At 32.2% G+C, this 24,053-nt stretch overlaps 2 protein-coding genes across 2 annotated transcripts in view; both read right to left on the reverse strand.

Annotated features, from left to right (window-relative positions):
• The window catches only part of LOC109810324 (calcium/calmodulin-regulated receptor-like kinase 1), a 34,578-nt gene extending 12,555 nt beyond the window's left edge, over positions 1-22,023 (reverse strand). The window contains exon 1 of the mRNA XM_083061842.1: positions 21,583-22,023. The gene's annotated coding sequence lies outside the window, so the exon portion shown is untranslated. The remainder of the gene's footprint in view (positions 1-21,582) is intronic.
• On the reverse strand, positions 254-4,189 carry LOC109810292 (putative terpene synthase 2). The gene is made up of 7 exons (XM_083061838.1): positions 3,998-4,189; positions 2,685-2,964; positions 1,891-2,263; positions 1,559-1,777; positions 1,333-1,471; positions 752-1,000; positions 254-657 (listed from the first exon to the last, which is right to left on the reverse strand). Exons 1-7 carry the CDS (start codon positions 4,127-4,129, stop codon positions 364-366), a joined length of 1,686 nt encoding a protein of 561 aa, XP_082917964.1. The 5' UTR covers positions 4,130-4,189; the 3' UTR covers positions 254-363.
• Positions 22,024-24,053: the final 2,030 nt, after the last annotated feature.

The following is a 24,053-nucleotide window of genomic DNA, read 5'->3' on the forward strand; positions in this document are numbered from 1 at the left end:
AAATCACAAAATGAAGGAGTTATCTAATAAAAGAAATTATTAAATAGGCAAAATAAAATTCAAATTTATCGAGACAAAATATGTTAAATTATTTTGTTTAATTCAATCCTACTATTTTTAAATAAATTAATTTGGTTCTCTAATTTTCAAAAGATGTGTAATATTGTCACTTCGTCCAAATTCGTTCATGTTATTAATGTCAATTTGGATGGAAGGATAATATTAAACATTTTAAAATATTAGAGGATTAAGATGAACTATTTAACAATAATAAGACTAAATTAAATTTTAAAAAATAAATATAAAGACCAAAAATATAATTTAGCCTTTAGTATATGAAGCATAAAGGACCGAAATTAATGGTTAAATTGGCACCGGATCTAAGAGCAAAGATTTAATAGATGTCTTCATTATTCCTCCAGAGTGCGTGAAGTTATCTTCATCTTTATAGAACACATCCATGAAACATGCAAGGTTGAATGGACGTCTCAGAAAAGTCATCGGAACTTTGGTCGGCATAAGACACTCCTCGTTTATATCCTTCCAATTATCAATTATTCTATTTCGACATTCGTGAATGGCAGCTTCCCTAGACTCGTCATATTGATTCATATAGCATTCCAAGAATGAGGAAACATGTCCTCTTTTTTGTTCAAACTATAAAACGAGAAATAACGTAAAACTTAATATTTTCATGCTTTAATGGAACATAAACATTGAAGAGAATGATTATTAAAATGAAAGACTATACCTCGTTGGACGCAATGTCATCCATTAGCCTCCCACCAATAGAAATAGCCCAAAGAATTTTTGGCTCATTTGTTGCCCATTTAAAGATGTCCTCAGAGACCATGTCTCCCATTCCAATGTAACTTGTTATTGTCATCAATGAGTAACCACATGATATTGCTGATACATGCAAGTACTCCTCTATTGTTGGTTTATAGTTGTTGTTGAACCATTTGGCCTCAGTCATGTAGGCTCGAACCAACTTTTTGTACTGCCAACAAAGATGCATTAATTACAATAAATATATAGATTTTGAATTTGAAAGTATATCATGCAAAATATTTTTCATGTGCTTTGGGTAGAATTATATAGTAGTTTTTAATGTAAGGAGTACTTTTTTATATTTAGTTTTAACAATATGTGCACTAAAAGGATGCCTTAGTTCACAAACTCTATATTTAATATATGAATTAGTCTAATTGCAAATCCTTAAGTTTGTCAACAAAAACCTTGAGTCTGCCAATAGAAACCACAAATTAATTTGATATACAAGCCTTGTAACTCAAGATATATGTTGATAATAATTAGGGAAAAAATGTGTACTTCTTCTATGCCGTAGTTGATGCAATAAGATTTTCCTTCCTTAATCATTTCTTGTTTTATTTCTTCATAAAGATTTATGAGTAACTTATAAGGTAATTTCATGGATTCCGGGAGATCATTCAAGCAACTAATATCCCACCTGAAAAATCAATTTCAATAAAATAATTACATAATTATAAAAATAGAAAGTGAAGAAAAATTGTGTTTTTATAATTTACTAATTAACCTTTCAATTGCTTTAGTCAAAAGTTCTAATTCCTCAACGGTTCCATATGCATCATATGTATCATCAATGATTAATGTTATGCCAAATACTTTCGAAAGTATTTTTCTTGCTTGAGAATATTGGGGCTCAAAATATACCCCTAAAACCCAAAAGCAACATTCCACAATTCTATCTCGCACATAGGGTAATTTACCAGAGACGTCCAACTCTTTCCACCACCTATATAATTAAAGACCAGAAATAATGGCAGCAATATTAGAAGAACTAGTCTTTGGAATTGATTTAACCTTGTTCGTTTAGCTATGGGAAAATTGCATGGATGAAAAACTTACTTGCAAATGTTGCCAAATTCTTTTTTATGTAGATTTTGCAACTTATTGAAATCTAATTTTGCCAAAGTAAGTAGAATTTCATTATGAGAAGGATCTTGCTCATAGATAGAAATGTAGCGCCGTGCCTCTAGCCTTGACATGTTTTTATGGAGAGTTTGCCTTAAGCTATGATTGACTTGAGCTGCAAGAGAAGGACTCAATGTGGTGGTAATGGACTTAAGGCGAGTGGAAGTGAAAGTTAGTGCTTCTTCCAAAATGTCCTCTCCATGAACCATCGTATGTGAGGCTTCATACAAGCTTAACATTCCCTCAACATCACTCAAAAGTCTCTCATTAAAGTTTCCTTGTAGATTCTTGAACTTGTTGAACACAACTAGTGTTTTATTCAACAACCACAATATTAGAAAAATAGTTAGAGACAACATTTAAGAAAACTATATGAAAGAAAACAAGTTGTGAGATAACATTTAAGGTGCATCCCTTATTAATAATAATAAATATAAAAAGAATTCATGCTTTATTCCCTATTGAATGTTTACTACTCTATTTATGACATTCAAAATTTAATCAAAGTGAGAAACGATGTAGATTGAAAGTAAGTGAGGACTTGAAAAATAATAAATAATATAATCCAAATAATTTTTTTTTCCTTATTATGAAAGTATGTATGTCTATGACATGAAATCCTGTTTTTTAATTAGTGTGTGTAATTTATGTTGTAACTAAATAAAGTGATTTTCAAAGATGATTTTAAAAAAATCAATTGAAATAGACACTTAAGATGAGAATTATACAGGGTGAAACATGAAATCCGTATTGCCTCAATAATCTAAATAACACAGCAACAATGGAGAGGTTGGCTTCAATATTTATTTCTCTGTTTACAACATAATTCTTGTAAATTTGTTGCATAACTTCATCAATCTCATGCCCAAAGTGATAGTTCACACCCAAACGAGAGATTGAATCAATCAAGTCAACTTTTGTTAAGGGATTCTCGGTCTTTGAGACAAGCATCTTGCTCACTTCCTTTTTTAATGTTTCAATTTGTGTCTCAATATCATGATCAAGCTCCTGCAGGCGTTGAAAAAACACTTAATTATATATTTAAGAAACATACTGAATTCAAAAGCAAATTATCCAAGCCACTCTTCAGTAAAATAGATGAGTTGTTGGGAACCACTACAACAATTAAGTTTAAATAGTTTCCTCACAAAACACTTATGAGTATAAAAAATATGAAGATAAAATAAAAATAAATTATCCAATAACTTAAAAATGAACTTATCTGCATTAACATTTTAAATATTTCTTATTTAACCCATTGAAAAATTCAAATTATAATAGGAATTTGATTTATTATTTTCACTATTTTTTTTTCTCATATACATAACTTTTTATAAGTTTATCCAATCAGATCTCTTGTAAAAAAAAATTCTTTTTTTTATTTTGATCAATCATGAAGTTAAATAATCTAATCAATAATGTTCAAACATAGATCACAAATATTATGCTGGAAATCACATGACAAAAAATTACATCCTAGCGGCAACAAGACTGTTGCTTATTGACATAAATGATAACTGTTCTATGATTAATGACAACTTTGGTGATTGCTAACTTGTGAATTTCTTACATACATTCTTAATCAAATGTTTCTAATATAAATTTTCACCCATAGCATTTGATTAATGTGAACCCGCGCATATAGGAATGATTTAAAGTTTTCATGTGTGAAGTATATATACTTACTATATTTTCATGTTCCTGTGGCTCACACAACTCAACTTATAAAATCTAATGTTTAAAATTATTCAATTAATTCTTTATTTAAATCATTTTATTTTAACAATATATATTCTTCCTTTAAATAATACATAAATGTAGATTAATGTGAATTGCGAATTATATATACAAATTAAATATATATGTTTCTTCAAAATTTGATATGCGTATATCTTTGGCACTAAGATTCAAAAAATCAGTACAATACTAAAATTTATTAATTTAAAAGGAAATGTTAAATATATATAAAAGTGACATCTTAAGACTTAAATAAACAAATCTAAATCTCAAAGATACGATTAGAAGTGGAATATAAACGTACCTCGGAACTAGAAAGATACTGAATAAAATAATCCCCCCAAACAGAAGGAGGAAAATCTGCAATTGGTCGAAAGTTTGAGGGTGGTTTTGCATCATGAGAGAAAACTGGTAGAGATGATGATACATTAGACATTGTTTACTTTCTATAATTGTACGTGACTGTTTGGGACAAAGTTAATATGACTTGATGGAACTTAGCATTGAAATGTTCAACATTTATAGGCAACGGAGGAGAAGACATAACAGTTACTTACTTACAACGCTAGCTTACATTAATGTTGGACTAAAATGAATTTAATAATATATGAAAAACCATTGGATCTATTTGTGGTGTAACCAAATTAAACAAAAAATAAACAATAAGATTCTTAAATACATAAACATTTTTCCATGCTAAATATTATTAAATATAATTATATGTTAAGAAATACTATTCTTATTATTGATTCATAAAGTTTACAAAATACTTTTTAAAATAGAAAAAAAAAATATATATATATATATATATATATAATTAAAGATAAAAATAATTCATAATAATTTATTTAATAGGATATTTAACCGTAGAAATAAATTATTCCACATATTTATTTTTACTGTTAAATATCCTATTAAATCAGCTCATTCTTAAACCATAACAGCTCGTTCCTAACTAGGGTTACAAGCCTTTTTGGTGATTTGGAACGTCCCGTTCCAGTTGGGAACGACTCGTTCCCAACTAGGGTTTATAAGCCTTTTTAGTAGGTTGGAACGACCCGTTCTAGACTACTAAATCACCCTTATTGGGCTTTGGGTCTTCATATAATTTATGAAAATTGGGGTGTTACAATTTATGTTATAGTTTGAGTAGTTTAATTTTAATTTCTTTGTAATTTAATATTTTCGCTATGTCTAATTTATGTTAAAATGTGATTCTTGTTACATGTATGATTTTGAGCTTATCTATTATATTTTAGGTTACTTAGATATTCAATATATTATGTGTTATGATATGTAGGGTAGAGGGTGTCATAATGTTAGTGTTATATTTTGTTTTGATGAGACATGTGACATCGAGATATAACTAATACTAGATTAGAATATATTGTTTTGTTGAATTATTTTGAAAAATATTATTTTTATTTTCTTGTAAATTTCAATTGATTGTTACTTTGTTTACGTAAGAATATAATATATTCTCCTTGAACACGTTTGATTTTATTTATAAAAAATTACGTTATTCAATTTTTATTATTTATATATTATGAGTCAATGACGTATAAAGTAGAGGCTGTCAAAGATATTGAATAAATATTTTTTTTTATCAAATAAGATATTATTGTAGAATATAAAACAGAAAATAAGTTGGTACTCTCCCCGATTTTCATTTATAATCAAATTAAGAAAGAAAAACTAATACAAACATCAATTTAACCTATGCCGATGAGGCTAGCCCACCTCCAATAATATCCCTATTTATTTCGTTTCCAATTAATGAGGGGCATAAGTGAAACTTGGTTTATGTTTAGATATTAATGTACTCTAGAATAAAATAAAATGAAATTTGATAAATTAAATTAAAACTAAGAGTAATTATCTAAAGTAATTAAATTAACCATTCCAAATTTAGACTAAAAACCTTGATAAATCATAATTAAGGCTAATTAATCCTAATAATTACGGAATATTAGAAAATGAACATGAATTCTTAAATTATTCCTAAATAAGAATCATTGCAGTATTAATGAACATGAATTCTTAAATTGCTTAAATCATTAAAAATTAATAATTATTAAAAAAAATATAATTAAGTTTGAGCATGTTAACTGACTATAAAAATATAATTATATTACTAAAAATGTTAGGTTAGAAGTAATTATATTATTATATTATAAATAATTAGTAATCATTATTAGATTTACGTTTAAATTTTATTAGTAATTACTAATAATCACAAATATTATTACTAATAATTTTTAAAAAAAATAAAAAATTATTCTTATATATTTTTAAACATCTATCAAAACCTATTAACAATTAAAACTTATATTAACAACTAAATCCTAAACTCGTGAATAATATTTGAATTCATCCCGATTTTGATGAGGAATGTAATATCCCAAATTTTTTACTAATATAATTAATTAATTAATATTTATTTTATATTTATTGAGATTATTTTCTTATAATTTCTTGATTAATTAAAGATGTTTTATAAAATATTTTAGAGGCATTTAGTAATTATGAGTGTTTTTATTAATAAAGAAGATTTGTAAAGTTATTTTGTTATAGAAAGTATTGGAAGAAAATATATTTTGATTATTTATCCAATTAAATGTATTTTTTAAAAAAAATATGCTTCATAGTATTTATATATATATATATATATATATATATATATATATAATACTAATTACTATTATTTTTTATATATATAATTATTTGGGTTGTTTTAATTATTTTATATGTATATGAATATATTATAAGGTTTTATAATTAATTGATTTTTTTTTATTTACTTTAGGAAAGGGTTTTATAGCCAGATTTAAAATGTTTTAATTGATGGGTTAGTGAGGAGTTAAGGTATTAGAAGTGTGACACTCTCTACCTTACATACCATACTATGCGAATAAATAAAATTAAATAAAAAAATCTATCAAAATTAATTTCTAATATTCAACATAAAAAGTATCATATTTTAACAAAATGAAACTAAATGAAATTTAGTACCTTAAATAACAATTATCCCAACACACACCTTAAAGCAAAACAAATCTCAGCTAAACCTTGATATCACATCTTATTATAGCATAAAGCCAACTATAAGGACTAGGCCTCATTAGCAACATCCTCAACCTCATGATATAAATTACCTATAAAAACATACAAAAGAGACAAATACAAAATAAAAGGAGTGAGAAACATTTCACACTGGCTCATAACGTAAAATATAGTTAGATAACCAAACACAAGCAAAGGGACAAAAATATAAATCATAACACACTAATAACAGATATATTGATACAACAAAATACAATTGGACTGATAATACACAAATCATATAACCAATACAAGTCATAACATAAATTTAGTTGTATACATATACATATGATACAATGGACACAAACCTCAAAGTGCATATGTATGTAGCACTAGTAAAATCAATTGTCAACTATTGCCCGCTTGAAGGCTCCAACCTGTCCATTGTTGCTCGAAGTCCACCACCCAAAGGCTCAAAAGTATCAACTGTTGCTCGAAGGCCACCACTTAAAGATTCACAATTATCAATTATTTCCTGAAGGCCACTGCCTAAAGGCTGAAAAATATCAATTGTTGCTCGAAGGCCACCATCCAAATACTCACAATTGTCAACTGTTGTCCAAAATCCATCGCCTGAAGACTAAATCTCAGTTGTGTGTATGATGCATCTCAAACAGGACTCAATGTGTGACACCCATCTAGCCCCAAATACGATACCAATTAAAAGATAAAAATATAGCTTTGAAATCCTCATAAGTAGTTCATAAACCTCCTTTGAATCCTCACACAAACATAAAAATATAAAGACAACCCAGTTCATAAAAGGTAAATAAACAGAGTAGTGACAAACAATTACAATTTAAAATTTTTGAACTAAAACAAAAAAATAACCAAATCCCTAACTACTCCAATTCACAATGTTACATTGGCATCAAATTAAGCTACACATACCTAAGCCTCTGTGAGGCCCCCTTTTCTTCTTCAGATTTCTTTTCTCCCCCGAACCCGCACTCATTCTCACTTGCACTCTCCTTGCATCTTGGTTGCTGACCCTTCTCCATTTCCCAACTAAAGTTGTGGGTGATCTTGGAGACCCTCCTCTACAAGGGTGAAGCCATCCGGAGCTAAGCGTGGGCGGAGTTCTCTTCCTCTTCATCTTTTCCGTTCTCCTCTTCACTCAGCTCGGAATTCTTCACCGAGGTAAGGGAAGCTAGTTTCTTTTGCAGATTAATTGCTGAAAATGAGTTCTAGTAGCTCATTGTTGTTTGAACGTTGGATGATTTGAGCCGAGGTTGATGAAAATGGATTTTTCCGGGGTTTCGGGGTTTGAGTGAAAATTTGGGGATTTTCCCTCGTTTCTTGTTGCATGTTGAAAAAGAAGGGGTTTTTGTGTTGATTGATGAAACTGTGGCATTTTGGGCTAGTTTGCATGTGTTGGGATTTCTTTGTTTGCAGGTTATAGTTCAAAAATGGAGGAGGGTTTGTGTTTCTGTCACGAACGGCTGAGCCGTTTTGAAGGGCTGAGCCCTTTGGGAGTTTCGTGACAGGGGAGAGTCCCTGGAACCAAACCGCTGAGCAGTTTTAAAAGCGCTGAGCGCTTTGGGGGCCGAGAGCTAGAGGAGAATTTCTGGGAGCAAAGCGCTGAGCGCTTTGAAGGCGCTGAGCTCTTTGAAGGCGCTGAGCGCTTTTGTACTTTCAGAATTGGACTTTGTAGTCTTCATGAACGTTGTAGCCTGGGATGTTAGATTTCCAATGGCGTTAGAATCACCTAAAAAGGAGTTCTAGAACTCCAGATATGGCTGTTTTAGTGAAGAGAGGTCAAGCTGCCAGCATCACCTATAGCTGTTGCGGTTTTTCTCAATTTTAACAAGGTATATGAAGGAATTAGGACTTGGTGTCTTCATGAGAGTTGTAAGAAATCCTCTTATCTTTCATATGAGATAAGGATAAGCATGATAGGAGTAGTATAACTCCTGATGCGCTGTTTTCAGTGAAGGCTGCCATTTCACTTTTAGTGATTTGGTTAAGTGAAAAGTTGTTCTAGGTGCTTAGGTGTACTCTTGTTGTTTGGGTGAGTAATTTGACAAGATAGATGAGTTGTAAACAAGATGGTTGGATCATATTAGGCGTTGATCATGCTAACTTAAGCTGCTAATGATGAATGTGATTGAGATGTTTATGTTGCATTATTATGTTGAGCTATACCCGTTGTATATTGCTGTAAGTTGATAACTCATTATATGCTGAGTTGAATTGGAATGGATAAATATGGTGTGATGATGAGTGAATAATAATGTTGTTTGTGCTGATTAATGTTGCCAATGCCGTGTGATGAAAAGTTGAGTTGTGCTATGCTGTATGCTGATTAATGATGTTAACGCCGAATGTTGTTTATGTTGACTTAAGCTGATAAGTGATGAATATGTTGTGCTGACTAGTTGATATTAGCTAAAGTATGATGTTGAGCTGTAGTTGATGTATGTTGTAATGTATGATGCAAATGCTGGATTTTTGTTGTTGAGCCGATCTGAATTGTATGTTGATTTATATAATTAATGATGTAATGCTGTGCTGTGAGCTGTGTTAGTTGTGCTGTAAGTTGTTTAGCTGTGCCGTACTGTAAGCTGTGCTGAGTTGGACTATTATATATGATTTAAATGCTAATTTATAATATGGCTGTACTCTAGAATGATGAGTTGAGTTGTGAGTAGTAAGCTGTGTTGAATACTACTAGTTGTGTTGTATGTTAATGTGTTGTGCTGTGCTGTGAGTTGCTTTGCTGTGCTATTTATTGCTGAGTTGTATGCTGCTATAGCCGCTATGTCGGTGCTGTTAGCCACTATTGTGGTGTTGTAGCCGTTAAGTCGGTGCTGTTGTTGCCACATACGTGGTGCTGTGATACCCGCTAGATGGTGCTGATGTGTGCCTAAGTGAGAGGCCATTATAACCACTTGAGGTGGTGATGTTGCTGCTGCTGAGCAGTGCTGATGTGTGCCTAAGTGAGAGGCCATTATAACCACTTGAGGTGGTGCTGTTGCTGCTGCTGAGCAGTGCTGATGTGTGCCTAAGTGAGAGGCCATTATAACCACTTGAGGTGGTGCTATTACTGCTGCTGAGCAGTGCTGATGTGTGCCTAAGTGAGAGGCCATTATAACCACTTGAGGTGGTGCTGTTGCTGCTGCTGAGCAGTGCTGATGTTGCCGCTAGGCGGTGCTGTTATAACCACTTGAGGTGGTGCTGTTGTTGCTGTTCTACAGTGTTGATATAGTCACATCATGGTGCTAGTATTGATGCGTGATATAAGCTGTGCATATGAGTTCATACTCATAATGATGAAATCTAATTACATTGCTATTTATCCATTTGTATGCTGATTTTTAATTACACTAGCTTACCCCTTTTGCTGTTTTCCATGGTGTTTGGACTGCGATGATCATACTGTGTATGGGAGCAGAACAGGAATAGGTGGGCGCCTAGCAGTGAGTCTCCGGCGGACCGAGGAGTTGTTTTGCTGTCTGGTTGTTTTGTTTGTGGCTACTTGGGATAGTAGCATTTGGTTGTAATCCTCTTTGGTACACTTTAACTCTAGTCAGACTGGAACTTTGTATATTTATATATTCTAGATCCTATATTTATATACTTGTTCTATCTGCTCGGTGTTTCTAGGGTGCTGTACCGTGTGTAGCGACTAGCCGGGTCGTTACACTTTAGTGGTATCAGAGCAGTTCGAGTCTAGTGGACACTCTTTGGGGGTGGTTCCTTTAGGCTTTTGTTGTGTTGACTCTGTGCTGTGTTGTTTTGTTGTGGTGTTTGCTGTGCTAAAATTTCTGTGCTAAAATTGCTGTGATGCTTTGTTGTGTTGTCTTGCTGTGTTATTTGTCGTGCTGACTGCTGTGTTATTTTATTGTGCTGTTGATGAATTGTTTGGTTTAGTATTGTGTACTGAAGATGCCGTTACTTCCGAGACAATGACTAGAACCAATGAGCAGATAGCCGTGCCATGTTCATGATGGCTGTGGTTATGCAGCAGCAAAATGCTTATTTTGCTAGGATAGACGCTGATAGAGCTGTACCTGGTGCAGCAAGGCCCTTGGGGTCGTAGGAGAGCCGGGATCTAGCTGAGTTCTGAAAATGCCGTCCTCCTCAGTTCAAGGGAGATGCAGACCCAGAGGTAGCTGACCACTGGATCTGTGAGATGGAGAAGATTTTCACTGTGCAGGGATGTTCTCAAGAGAGGAGACTGGCATATGCTGTCTACATGTTGGTTGGGGAGGCTGAGCATTGGTGGAGGGGTACAAGGTGAACTTGATTTGTTTACCTTTGGTGGGTATTGACATAATCTTAGGGATGGATTGGTTGTCTGCCAATCGCATCCTTATAGACTGTGCCAATAGGCTGTTAATCTTCCCTCAAGAGGAGGATGAGCTGTTGATCTCAGCTGTTCAAGTTGAGTCCTTGCTGAGGGATGGGGCAGAGTGCTGTCTTCTGCTTGCTACCACGAGTGTGGAAACCGAGAGGATCTTAGCTGGTATCGATGTGGTGAGGGAGTATGCCGAGGTGTTCCCTGACGAGGTGCCTGGGTTGCCTCCTGTTAGGGAGATGGAGTTCAGCATTGACCTGGTTCCAAGTGCGGGACCAGTGTCAGTAGCTCCCTATAGGATGGCTCCTGTTGAGCTGGCTGAGCTGAAAGATCAGTTGGAGGACTTATTGGAAAAGCAGTTGGTGCGACCGAGTGTTTCGCCGTGGGGTGCCCCTGTATTGTTGGTAAAGAAGAAGGATGGGGGTAGTCGACTGTGTGTTGATTACCGGCAGCTGAACAAATTGACCATTAAGAACAAATATCCACTTCCCCGGATAGATGACTTAATGGATCAACTGAGGGGCGCGTCGGTGTTTTCTAAGATTGACTTGAGGTCAGGATATCACCAGATTAGGGTGAAGGAGGGTGACATACCGAAGACTGCTTTCAGGACTAGGTATGGTCACTATGAATATGTTGTGATGCCGTTCGGTGTGACCAACGCCCCCGCAGTGTTCATGGACTACATGAACAGGATCTTCCGGCCGTTCTTGGATAAATTCGTGGTAGTGTTTATTGATGATATCTTAATCTATTCAAGGACCCCGGAGGAACATGGAGAGCACTTGAGGACAGTGTTGGAGATTTTGAAAGCGAAGCAATTGTATTCTAAGCTTTCAAAATGAGAGTTCTGGTTGAGTGAGGTGAAGTTCTTGGGCCATGTGATCTCAGCTGAGGGGATTGCTGTTGACCCGGCTAAAGTTGAGTCGGCGTTGCAGTGGGAGCGTCCAAGAACTATTACTGATATTCTGAGCTTTGTGGGTTTAGCGGGCTACTATCGAAGGTTCCTTGAAGGATTCTCCAAGATAGTAGCGCCTTTAACCCAGGTGACGAGGAAAGAGCAACCGTTCATTTGGACAGGTGCCTGTGAGCGGAGCTTTGATGAGCTGAATAGGAGGTTGACTACTTTCTTGTGCTGTGTTGCCGGATTCTGGTGAGCCCTTTGATGTGTATTATGATGTTTCTCACCTGGGTCTGGGGTGCGTGCTGATGCAAAACAGGAAAGTAGTGACATATGTTTCATGGCAACCGAGTTGGCAGCGGTTGTTTTTGCCTTGAAGATATGGAGACATTATCCGTATGATGCTCGGTTCAGTGTCTTTAATGATCACAAAATTCTGAAGTACTTGTTTGATCAGAAGGAGTTGAACATGAGGCAGAGGCGGTGGATGGAGTTTCTGAAGGATTGTAATTTCTAGTTACTGTGTCATCCTGGTAAGACCAATGTTGTGGTGGACGCGCTGAGTAGGAAAATTCATCCACATGTCGAGTATGATGGTGGGGGAGCTGGAGCTGGTTGAGTAGTTCAGAGATCTGAATTTCTGTGTGGAGTTAGCTCAGGATCATATTAGTTGTGGGGTGATCACCATAACTAGTGAGTTCTTGAGGCAGGTTGGACAGAAACAGTTGCAAGATGTCGAAGCTGGTGAAACTTCTTGGTTTGCTGAAAACTAAGAAGGCTGTTGATTTTGAGTTGGGAGGAGGTTCTACCACTGATGGAGTTCACTTACGATAATAGCTTTCATGCTAGTATTGGAATGGTGTCGTTTGAAGCCCTGTATGGCAGAAGATGTAGGACTCCTCTGTGCTGGTATCAGGATGGTGAGTCAGTGGTTGTGAGACCGGGGCTAATCCTACAAACTACTGAAAAGGTGAAGATGATACAGGAGAAGATGAAGACTGCTCAGAGTAGGTAGAAATCATATGTTGATGAAAGGCGTAAGCCTTTGGAGTTGCGGAAAAGGAACATATATTTCATGTGTCCCTGTTGAGGAGGTATGTTCATGACCCTGGTCATGTAGTGGAGCTGGATGATGTGCGAATGAAGGAGAATCTAGCGTTTGAGAAGTTTCTGATAGCAGTGGTGGATCATAAGCAGAAGGAGTTGAGGGGCAAGTCCATTGCTCGGTTGAAGGTGTTGTGGGATGCAACTATTGGTGGGGTTACTTGGGAGGTTGAGCAGCAGTGCAGGGAACAGTATCCGTTTCCTTTCCCAAGTAAGCCTGTTTTCGGGGACGAAAACTCTTGTTGTTGGGGAGGTTGTGAGGCCCCCTTTTCTTCTTCAGATTTCTTTTCTCCCCCGAACCCGCACTCATTCTCACTTGCACTCTCCTTGCATCTTGGTTGCTGACCCTTCTCCATTTCCCAACTAAAGTTGTGGGTGATCTTGGAGACCCTCCTCTACAAGGGTGAAGCCATCCGGAGCTAAGCGTGGGCGGAGTTCTCTTCCTCTTCATCTTTTTCGTTCTCCTCTTCACTCAGCTCGGAATTCTTCACCGAGGTAAGGGAAGCTAGTTTCTTTTGCAGATTAATTGCTGAAAATGAGTTCTAGTAGCTCATTGTTGTTTGAACGTTGGATGATTTGAGCCGAGGTTGATGAAAATGGATTTTTCCGGGGTTTCGGGGTTTGAGTGAAAATTTGGGGATTTTCCCTCGTTTCTTGTTGCATGTTGAAAAAGAAGGGGTTTTTGTGTTGATTGATGAAACTGTGGCATTTTGGGCTAGTTTGCATGTGTTGGGATTTCTTTGTTTGCAGGTTATAGTTCAAAAATGGAGGAGGGTTTGTGTTTCTGTCACGAACGGCTGAGCCGTTTTGAAGGGCTGAGCCCTTTGGGAGTTTCGTGACAGGGGAGAGTCCCTGGAACCAAACCGCTGAGCGGTTTTAAAAGCGCTGAGCGCTTTGGGGGCCGAGAGCTAGAGGAGAATTTCTGGGAGCAAAGCGCTGAGCGCTTTGAAGGCGCTGAGCGCTTTTGTACTTTCAGAATTGGACTTTGTAGTCTTCATGAAAGTTGTAGCCTGGGATGTTAGCTTTCCAATGGCGTTGGAATCACCTAAAAAGGAGTTCTAGAACTCCAGATATGGCTGTTTTAGTGAAGAGAGGTCAAGCTGCCAGCATCACCTATAGCTGTTGCGGTTTTTCTCATTTTTAACAAGGTATATGAAGGAATTAGGACTTGGTGTCTTCATGAGAGTTGTAAGAAATCCTCTTATCTTTCATATGAGATAAGGATAAGCATGATAGGAGTAGTATAACTCCTGATGCGCTGTTTTCAGTGAAGGCTGCCATTTCACTTTTAGTGATTTGGTTAAGTGAAAATTTGTTTTAGGTGCTTAGGTGTACTCTTGTTGTTTGGGTGAGTAATTTGACAAGATAGATGAGTTGTAAACAAGATGGTTGGATCATATTAGGCGTTGATCATGCTAACTTAAGCTGCTAATGATGAATGTGATTGAGATGTTTATGTTGCATTATTATGTTGAGCTGTACCCGTTGTATATTGCTGTAAGTTGATAACTCATTATATGCTGAGTTGAATTGGAATGGATAAATATGGTGTGATGATGAGTGAATAATAATGTTGTTTGTGCTGATTAATGTTGCCAATGCCGTGTGATGAAAAGTTGAGTTGTGCTATGCTGTATGCTGATTAATGATGTTAACGCCGAATGTTGTTTATGTTGACTTAAGCTGATAAGTGATGAATATGTTGTGCTGACTAGTTGATATTAGCTAAAGTATGATGTTGAGCTGTAGTTGATGTATGTTGTTGTAATGTATGATGCAAATGCTGGATTTTTGTTGTTGAGCCGATCTGAATTGTATGTTGATTTATATAATTAATGATGTAACGTTGTGCTGTGAGCTGTGTTAGTTGTGCTGTAAGTTGTTTAGCTGTGCCGTACTGTAAGCTGTGCTGAGTTGGACTATTATATATGATTTAAATGCTAATTTATAATATGGCTGTACTCTAGATTGATGAGCTGAGTTGTGAGTAGTAAGCTGTGTTGAATACTACTAGTTGTGTTGTATGTTAATGTGTTGTGATGTGCTGTGAGTTGCTTTGCTGTGCTATTTATTGCTGAGTTGTATGCTGCTATAGCCGCTATGTCGGTGCTGTTAGCCACTATTGTGGTGTTGTAGCCGTTAAGTCGGTGTTGTTGTTGCCACATACGTGGTGCTGTGATACCCGCTAGATGGTGCTGATGTGTGCCTAAGTGAGAGGCCATTATAACCACTTGAGGTGGTGCTGTTGCTGCTGCTGAGCAGTGCTGATGTGTGCCTAAGTGAGAGGCCATTATAACCACTTGAGGTGGTGCTGTTGCTGCTGCTGAGCAGTGCTGATGTGTGCCTAAGTGAGAGGCCATTATAACCACTTGAGGTGGTGCTATTACTGCTGCTGAGCAGTGCTGATGTGTGCCTAAGTGAGAGGCCATTATAACCACTTGAGGTGGTGCTGTTGCTGCTGCTGAGCAGTGCTGATGTTGCCGCTAGGCGGTGCTGTTATAACCACTTGAGGTGGTGCTGTTGTTGCTGTTCTACAGTGTTGATGTAGTCACATCATGGTGCTAGTATTGATGCGTGATATAAGCTGTGCAGATGAGTTGATACTCATAATGATGAAATCTAATTACATTGCTATTTATCCATTTGTATGCTGATTTTTAATTACACTAGCTTACCCCTTTTGCTATTTTCCATGGTGTTTGGACTGCGATGATCATACTGTGTATGGGAGCAGAACAGGAATAGGTGGGCGCCTAGCAGTGAGTCTCCGGCGGACCGAGGAGCTGTTTTGCTGTCTGGTTGTTTTGTTTGTGGCTACTTGGGATAGTAGCATTTGGTTGTAATCCTCTTTGGTACACTTTAACTCTAGTCAGACTGGAACTTTGTATATTTATATATTCTAGATCCTATATTTATATACTTGTTCTATTTGCCCGGTGTTTCTAGTGTGTTGTACCGTGTGTAGCGACTAGCCGGGTCATTACAGCCTCCCCTTGCTCCTCCCAAGGTTGAGGGTCCTCGTTTGTAGAACATATTGTCGCAACTGGAATCCCGATGATAATGACGCAAAAATATATATTTATGAATCTGAAAATTGGCATCAAAGCTACACATACCTAAGCATTTGAAAAACCCTTTTAAAAAAATCTTTAAAATCAAAATTGGGTTCAGAAGTCAATTACGTGTAGGGAAGGTATTAACACCCTAGACGCGTGTAAAAAAATAATACCTTTAATTAAATGCACAAAATTACATAAATTTATAAATATTTAATTTACCACTAGCAATATATTTTGTTATTCTTTTATTTAATTCTTATAGATGAAAAAAAACTTTTTTTTTGTATTTTATTTAAAAAACTAACATAATGATTTAAGCTAACAAATAAATAATTATTAAATTCTCATAATAACTCTAAAGATAGAATTAACGTTATTAGTTTTTAAATATATTTTTTTTGGTTCGTTATCCACCGCCCATAGCAGTGACTAATCTCCTCGCTACGTTGGAGGCACCTCAAAGGGTGGGATAGCTGGCCCCAAGATTTAACGCGGCTGCATACACAAGGCAGGATTCGAACCCCTGACCTTGCTTAAGCGTGGATCAACCCCTACTGCTGAACCACACACTTGGGATTAGTTTTTAAATATTTTATTTTATCAAAAGATAACAACTTTTTATTTTTTAATTTTTTTTTAAAAAAATAAGTGCAAGATTTTGAGCTAATAAATGACTAGCATTAAACCCTCTTATTTAAATAACATTGAAGATGGAATTGATATTCAATTAATGCTATTAATAAATTTTTTTATTTTCATAAAATGATAATTTTTATTTTACCGTATGCATTAAAGCTTAGGATAACCAATAACTATTCTATAAGATTTTACGATTTACATGATATTAAAGATAGAAGTGCTACTCAATTAATATCATTAACTACTAAAAATAACTTATATGTGTGAAAGATAAACTTTTTTTTTTTATATAAACATATTTTTATTTAAAGAAATAAATTTTGCATAAGGATTCAAATTAGTAAATCACTAGTTATTACTCTTAAAATTAAATAAGGTCACAGATAAAAATGTTATTCAATTGACGTTATTAACCGTTACATATTAAGTAAATTTTAAAGAATATTTTTTCCAAGAAAATAATTTACTCTAAACATAAAAATTCATGATAACAAATGACTATTTTATAAATTATTATGATTCACGTGATATTAAAGATAGAAATGCTACTCAATTAACATCACAAACCATTACATACAAGAGAATAATTTATATATGAAATAAATCTCTTATATATATTTTTTTTAAAAAAGAAAATTTGTATAAGAATTTAAGTTAGCAAATGGCTAATCATTAAACTCTCAAAATAACATTAAAAATAAAATTATTATTCGAATAACTCTATTAATTATAGTAAAAATATTTTTTTTGAATTATTATTTGAACAAAAGATTATGACTTTCCTATTTTTGAAATCATCCTTATTAATTGAATAACATTATTGTATATTGAATACTTTCTAAACATTAATTTTTGAAGAAGACAAAACATATTTACTCTATACATAAAATTATTGATAGTAAATGACTATTTCATAAACTTTTGATTTAGATGATATTAAAAGATAGAATTACTATTTAATTAATATCACCAATCAATGCATGAGTTAAAAATATTAATTTTATTTAAAATCTTAAATAGCTATTAATTAAGTATAATTAAATAAAAATTACTATTAGGGATATCTTCTTTATATATACTAGAGGAGTTAAGGCACTTTGTGCCTCTAATAGTTATACACAAATCAAAAAATAGAGACAAAAAACGATTACATTTTGTTACATTATATATATATATATATATATATATATATATATATATATATATATATATATATATATATCATTTATTTATAAGGAGTTATTGCATAACTGAATCGATAAAAAAGTCCCAAAATGATAGAGATGAACACAGTTGTTTAAAAATATATTCCCTTTATTAATAGTTATACATATTAGAGGGATCGAGACACTTCGTGCCTCTAATAGTTATACACAGACAAATATTAAAAGTTGTGGATAATTATTCAAAGAAGATATAAGAAGATTTTTTTTTTACATTCAAGGGGTATAATGGTCTACTAAAAACTGGAGACCAAAAATGTGATTACCAAAATATATCCTCTTTATAATAGGTATACATATATAATATTTTGACACACACACATACACACACACACACACATATATATATATATATTTAAAATATTTAATTTGATTATATATAAATGTTTATTATGTGTAATACAGAAAATAAAATACAAGTTGAGTAACACTGAATTAATTAACTATTTTTAAAAATATAAAACTAGAGTAAATTTTGATCATGAGAATCGAGTCCTGCACCTTTAGAAGGTTAAAATAAAAATAATCACTACCCGTGAAATATTTTATATGAATACTATATATTTATTAATTAAACATATAATTTAATGTGATAATTTATCCTAATATAAATAAAATTTTTAAAAATAACATTATGCATATATCTTATTTTCTGGTTGAATTAAAAAATAATTAGTTTATAGTAAATTACACTTTTTTTTAATTTGATTATATATAAATGTTTATTGAGTAATACAGAAAATAAAATATAAGTTGAGTAACAATGAATTAATTAACTATTTTAAAAAATATAAACTAGAGTAAAATTTTGATCATGTTGGGAATCAAGTTCTGCACCTTTAGAAGGTTAAAATAAAAATCATCACTTCCCGTGAAATATTTTATATTAATACTATATATTTATTAATTAAACATATAATTTAATGTGATAATTTATCCTAATATAAATAAAATTTTTAAAAATAACATTATGCATATATCTTATTTTCTGGTTGAATTAAAAAAATAATTAGTTTATAGTAAAAATAATTAGTTTATTAATAAATTATTAGAATGAAATTGGAGTAGTTAGTATGACATGAGAAATATTTGGCAGTGAATCTTTCGTCCCTAAAAAAATGTAACAACTTAATGTAACGCCCAATTTATATAATAATAATTATATATTTTCTTATATAATATTTTCGCAATTATATCATGAACAATATATATATTTTTTTAATGAAGATAAAGATAAAGAAAAAGAATATTTTGTGAATTTAATACATGACATATCAATCTAAAATATTTACAATAACGTATTATTTTACACATTATTTCTTTCTTCTCCTTCTATTACAATATTTACATTTATATTGGAAAGAAAATTACAATTGATATAATATGGTTGGCAAATAAAATTATAACAGATCCATCAAATAGCCTCCATATTCCAATTTCTTCCAAGTAGGACAGCAGTAACAACAACTGCAAAATGATCTGGAATCTCAAGTAGATCCATCTATTTTATAATATATTTAATTTTAAAAAAACAAAGAAAAGAGAGGAGTGAGAACAATATCCAATAAATGCAATAACTCAAAAGAATATACAAAATTATTTATAATCAATATTAAACATATATATATATATATATATATATATATATACAGATCATATATTAGATTTTCACGATACAATAAAATTTGAATTATACTTGTAGTGACTAGTCAGGATAAATGAGCATCATCATTATATCAACCAATAAAAGGATATTTCACCTTAACCAATAATAGGATATTTCACCTTCATTTCTTACTCATTTAAATCCCCAAGGTCAAGCCTCCAACTACAAATAATTCAAACTTTATCTTCTATGACTATAGAACAATATTTATCTTCCTAAATACGTGAAGAAATAACAACAAGACGAGTCCAAGATATCACAACTATATCATAGTTGATTATAAATATATTTACAATAAATATATTTACGCAAAAATAATATATTAAGAATACCAATGAAATAATAATAAAATAAGCAATTTTAAAATACTCCTTCCGTTTTTTTTCATAGTCGTTTAAGGTTTTGCACGGGACTTAAGGAAATCATTGATATTTTAGTTTTCAAAAATATTTATTACTTACTTTCCTATTTTACCCTTTAATTTTTTTTTTTTTGCATTTTTTAGACTCTTGAACTACTCCATTAAATAATTGTCCCTTATATGAGTAGTTGGAGAAAAATTAGGTAGACATTAAAAATAAATACACACATTGTACAGGAAACATGTATTAATTATCAAGGGTAAAAATGAAAGAAAAAAATTAATAACTCATTGATTTTAGTAATATGACAATGAAAAAAAAAACAACAAACTTTGACAAAACGACTATGAAAAAAAAACAGAGGGAGTATATGATTAGTTGTCAGTGTAAAAGACTTTACACTAATAGTATATAGATAATTAACTTATATATATATATATATATATATATATATATATATATATATATATATATATATATATATATATATATATATATATGTATTGTATAATATTAAAAATGCATTGTGTTGTGTGCATGGCTATGTTGATATGCTTTGGCGGTTAATACGTTGGGGAAATTGAGAACAGAAGTGATCTAGCTACTCCAACTGTCGACCTAACACACCTAAATGCAAATGTGATTTGAAATAAAGGGAAGTGATGAATCCAAGAAAGAATTTAATTTGAGGAAGAAAAATAAAGTGAAGCCCACCTCTGACCTTCATGAAAACGACTTTGATCGATTCTTGAGACATTGATTAATTAACTAAGATTTAATGTCCATTCATGGCTTAATCAAAAATAACATTAACCCCTCTTTTATCTCGTATTCTAACATTGCATCTAATATTTTCCTTGTGTGTGTGGTTTACCTATCTACTGGGTTTGATCTTAACATTACTATTATTCGTATACGTTTGTGACCATTTCCTCAAACTAACGCTAATTTAAAATTATATATTTGGTTCACAATTCTAATACCTTGAAAGGGAATTTCAATCAAACCCGCTTTCGGGAAACATTATATTTTTGATTGTCATGAACAAAGATTTTGTTATCTTAAAATGAAAAGTTATTGTCGATTTTTCTTGTAGTTTTGTTCTTTAATATATTTTATTAAAGGTTTCTCCAAAACAATAGTCCCAAGTCGACATTGTACTAAATTAAGCATAATGTCAACTTTAAACAAATTGGTTAGTTGAAGACTCATCAATAACAGCAATCCCTTGACATTGTAAAAAGGGAAAATGTTTAATGAGAAAATCAAATTTGCAGACTTCATTTGATTAGGGACTAAAATTGTAAAAATAATATCAGAGAAATTCAAATTGTGGATGATTTGATATTATAGGAAAACAAAATTACAATTATGTATAAATTATTTACTTTATATTTTTAAAATGTGTTCCTAGTATTGGGAAACTGCATGAGAATCCTTTCATTTTAATGAGAGATGTATGATGGATGTATATATGAGCATCATTTGTAAGGAGAAAGGACATATACATAACCTGAAGGCAAAGATACCCACTTTCAGATTGCATGAACTTGAAGGAAAGGCTTTTGTAGGCCAGGGAATTAGGGTATGAGTGCCAGCCATATGATTCACACACATTTAAGGGCATGTGCTATTGTTCTGTAGCTTCATTCCACTTGAATCTTCATGCTTCGTAACTCATCTTTAAACATTGTATATAATTTCTTTTCTTTTTTATTTGCATGAATTAGTAGGTATTTATAAAAAAAAATTAAAGAAATAGAAATGAACTATGTATAGTTAATGATGCCTATATTCTACTTGTTATTTATTACTATGCGCTTTCTAGCTATACCTAATATGGTTCACCAGTAAGGTAGAAAAGAATTAAATGTGTTAGGTGAGCTCAAATTTTTAATTTTGTCTTTCTTCTTAATAAAAGTAGAAGAATTATGATGCTACAATTTCATCTCAGGGAATTTTAAGTTTGCTAGAAGAGTAAAATAAAAAAACCCAAATCACTTGTTTTGGAACAATTTAATTTTTGAAAAAGTTGATTTTTTATACTTTAATTTTTTAAAAAAACTGGACAAATATTAGTTATAGTAATTGAGAAAAGAAAATAAATAAGGGGAAAATTGAGGTAAAACATATGTAAATATATCAACATGCTTATATAGATGTATAAACCTAATAATGAGATTTACATATAAATTTGCAAGGTTTGAATATAAGGAGCAAGACTTATTTGGATTAAAAAAACCCAATGGGAATGACATTAGAATTAACCAGGTTGAATATAAAGAACAACAATACAATAGCACGTCCAATGTCAAGGAGTAAAAAGAAAGAAGAAGAATAAAAGGAAAAATAATCAAAGGGATCGATTTCAATTAAATTGTGACTAAATTTTATTTTGAATTCACCCAATTTAAATAATGAAAAAAGAAATAAGGATAATTAAATTTTTGTATTTTGTCAAATTAAAGAGAAAAAGATATAAAAAAAATATACTTTTCTGCTATTGTGCAAAGATTGTGGACAAGAAAAAGATTGATTGGATGAAAAAAACTAAATGTTACAAACAAAGCACATTATATAAACGCGGAAAAAATTGAGTGTTGACAATTATCGTACATTTTTTTTTGTTCATCATGCATTTTGTTTTGTTAATGTATTGTTATTATCATGCATTTTCTTAATTTGTTTTGTGTCAGAATCTTAATCAAAAATTGGAATTTCAAATTTTTATCTAAGAATTCTTATTTATTTGATGGATGATCTATGAATTACACTTTAATATTTTATTTCACGATCTCTTGTGAAGACTCATCACATACTGGACAATTAAAGAGTCTTCAAACTCAATCTATGAAGACTCATCACACACTACACAATTGAAGAGTTTTCAGACTCAATCTAAGAAGTAAGGGTTAATATTTACAAAATTAACTCTCACAATATGGGGTTACTTCACGTGTAGTCTCAATCTGATTGAGTTCCTCCTCTTCAAGATCAACCTAGAAAGTAAGAGTTAGTATTTACAAAGTTAACTCAGACAAAGAGGAAATATAAGTTTAAGCTCATAATGTAGACTTGTTAAGGCAAGAATAAAGCTTGTAGGTTTAAACACTATTTGCCTAATGGACTATAACTTAGAACTTGATACAAGATCGAAGAGTAGTAAATATAAAAGAGTTTTGACACAATTAAGCATGTAAGATTCTCTTCTTTAACTCTTCAAGAGATCTTGTATTTATAGGCTTCATGTGATGTATTTGTGTGAAATGGAGAGTCCTTTATAAGTTTGTTGTAACTGCTTTAATGCATGATAAGTTTTTTTTAAGTGAAACATGGATGCATGTTGATTTCTCTAAAAGAAAGTTGTTTGATATATCCAAAATGAAATATGCTTCAAACGCAACCTTTTCTGAACTTTGTCATATTGTATCTAAACATTTTTGTGTGTGTATTTTCTATATAAGGCCCCAATGCGATAGTGAGCTTTTGTTTGGTAAATATACTTATACACAAACACTATATCAAAATTAGTTTTTTGTGGTAATTAATTTATTTTTTAGTGGTCATATAAATGATCATTATTTTTTTACTAGCATTTAAATAATGATTGGTGTATCCAAGGTCGTTAATACTATATATTACCGACGCGACGTTTATATAAAATGTTGGTAAAGACCTATTAAATTGTCGGGAAAGCTTATTTTTTTAGTGGCAATTCTAGTAGCCATTTTAAAAACTATTAAAATTTATTTTTTCAATTGTCTCCTTTCCATCCATTTAGTGACTTTTATCTTTTGCTAGTAAAACTTTAAATAATTAATTCTTATAATTTCCTTTTCTAAATTTATAACTTATATACTTTTTTATTTTTAGTCGATATGTGGAATTTGTAAGATGAAGATTGTCTTCTATTTATATATTTTTTAATTATCTTGTCTCTTAAGAGATGTGAGAGATGTATGATGGATGTATATATGAGCATCATTTGTAAGGAGAAAGGACAT

Source organism: Cajanus cajan, chromosome 8 (genome assembly GCF_000230855.2).
Source record: "Cajanus cajan strain Asha chromosome 8, NIPB_CcT2T_4, whole genome shotgun sequence".
NCBI lineage: Eukaryota > Viridiplantae > Streptophyta > Magnoliopsida > Fabales > Fabaceae > Cajanus > Cajanus cajan.

Excerpts from the sequence above, each read along its gene's own strand:
- LOC109810292 (XM_083061838.1), bottom strand. The coding sequence starts at position 4,129 with ATGTCTAATGTATCATCATCTCTACCAGTTTTCTCTCATGATGCAAAA. Across the intron at positions 2,965-3,997 it reads AGTATCTTTCTAGTTCCGAG|GAGCTTGATCATGATATTGA; the intron begins GTACGTTTATAT and ends CAACGCCTGCAG. Across the intron at positions 1,778-1,890 it reads GAATTTGGCAACATTTGCAA|GTGGTGGAAAGAGTTGGACG; the intron begins GTAAGTTTTTCA and ends TTAATTATATAG.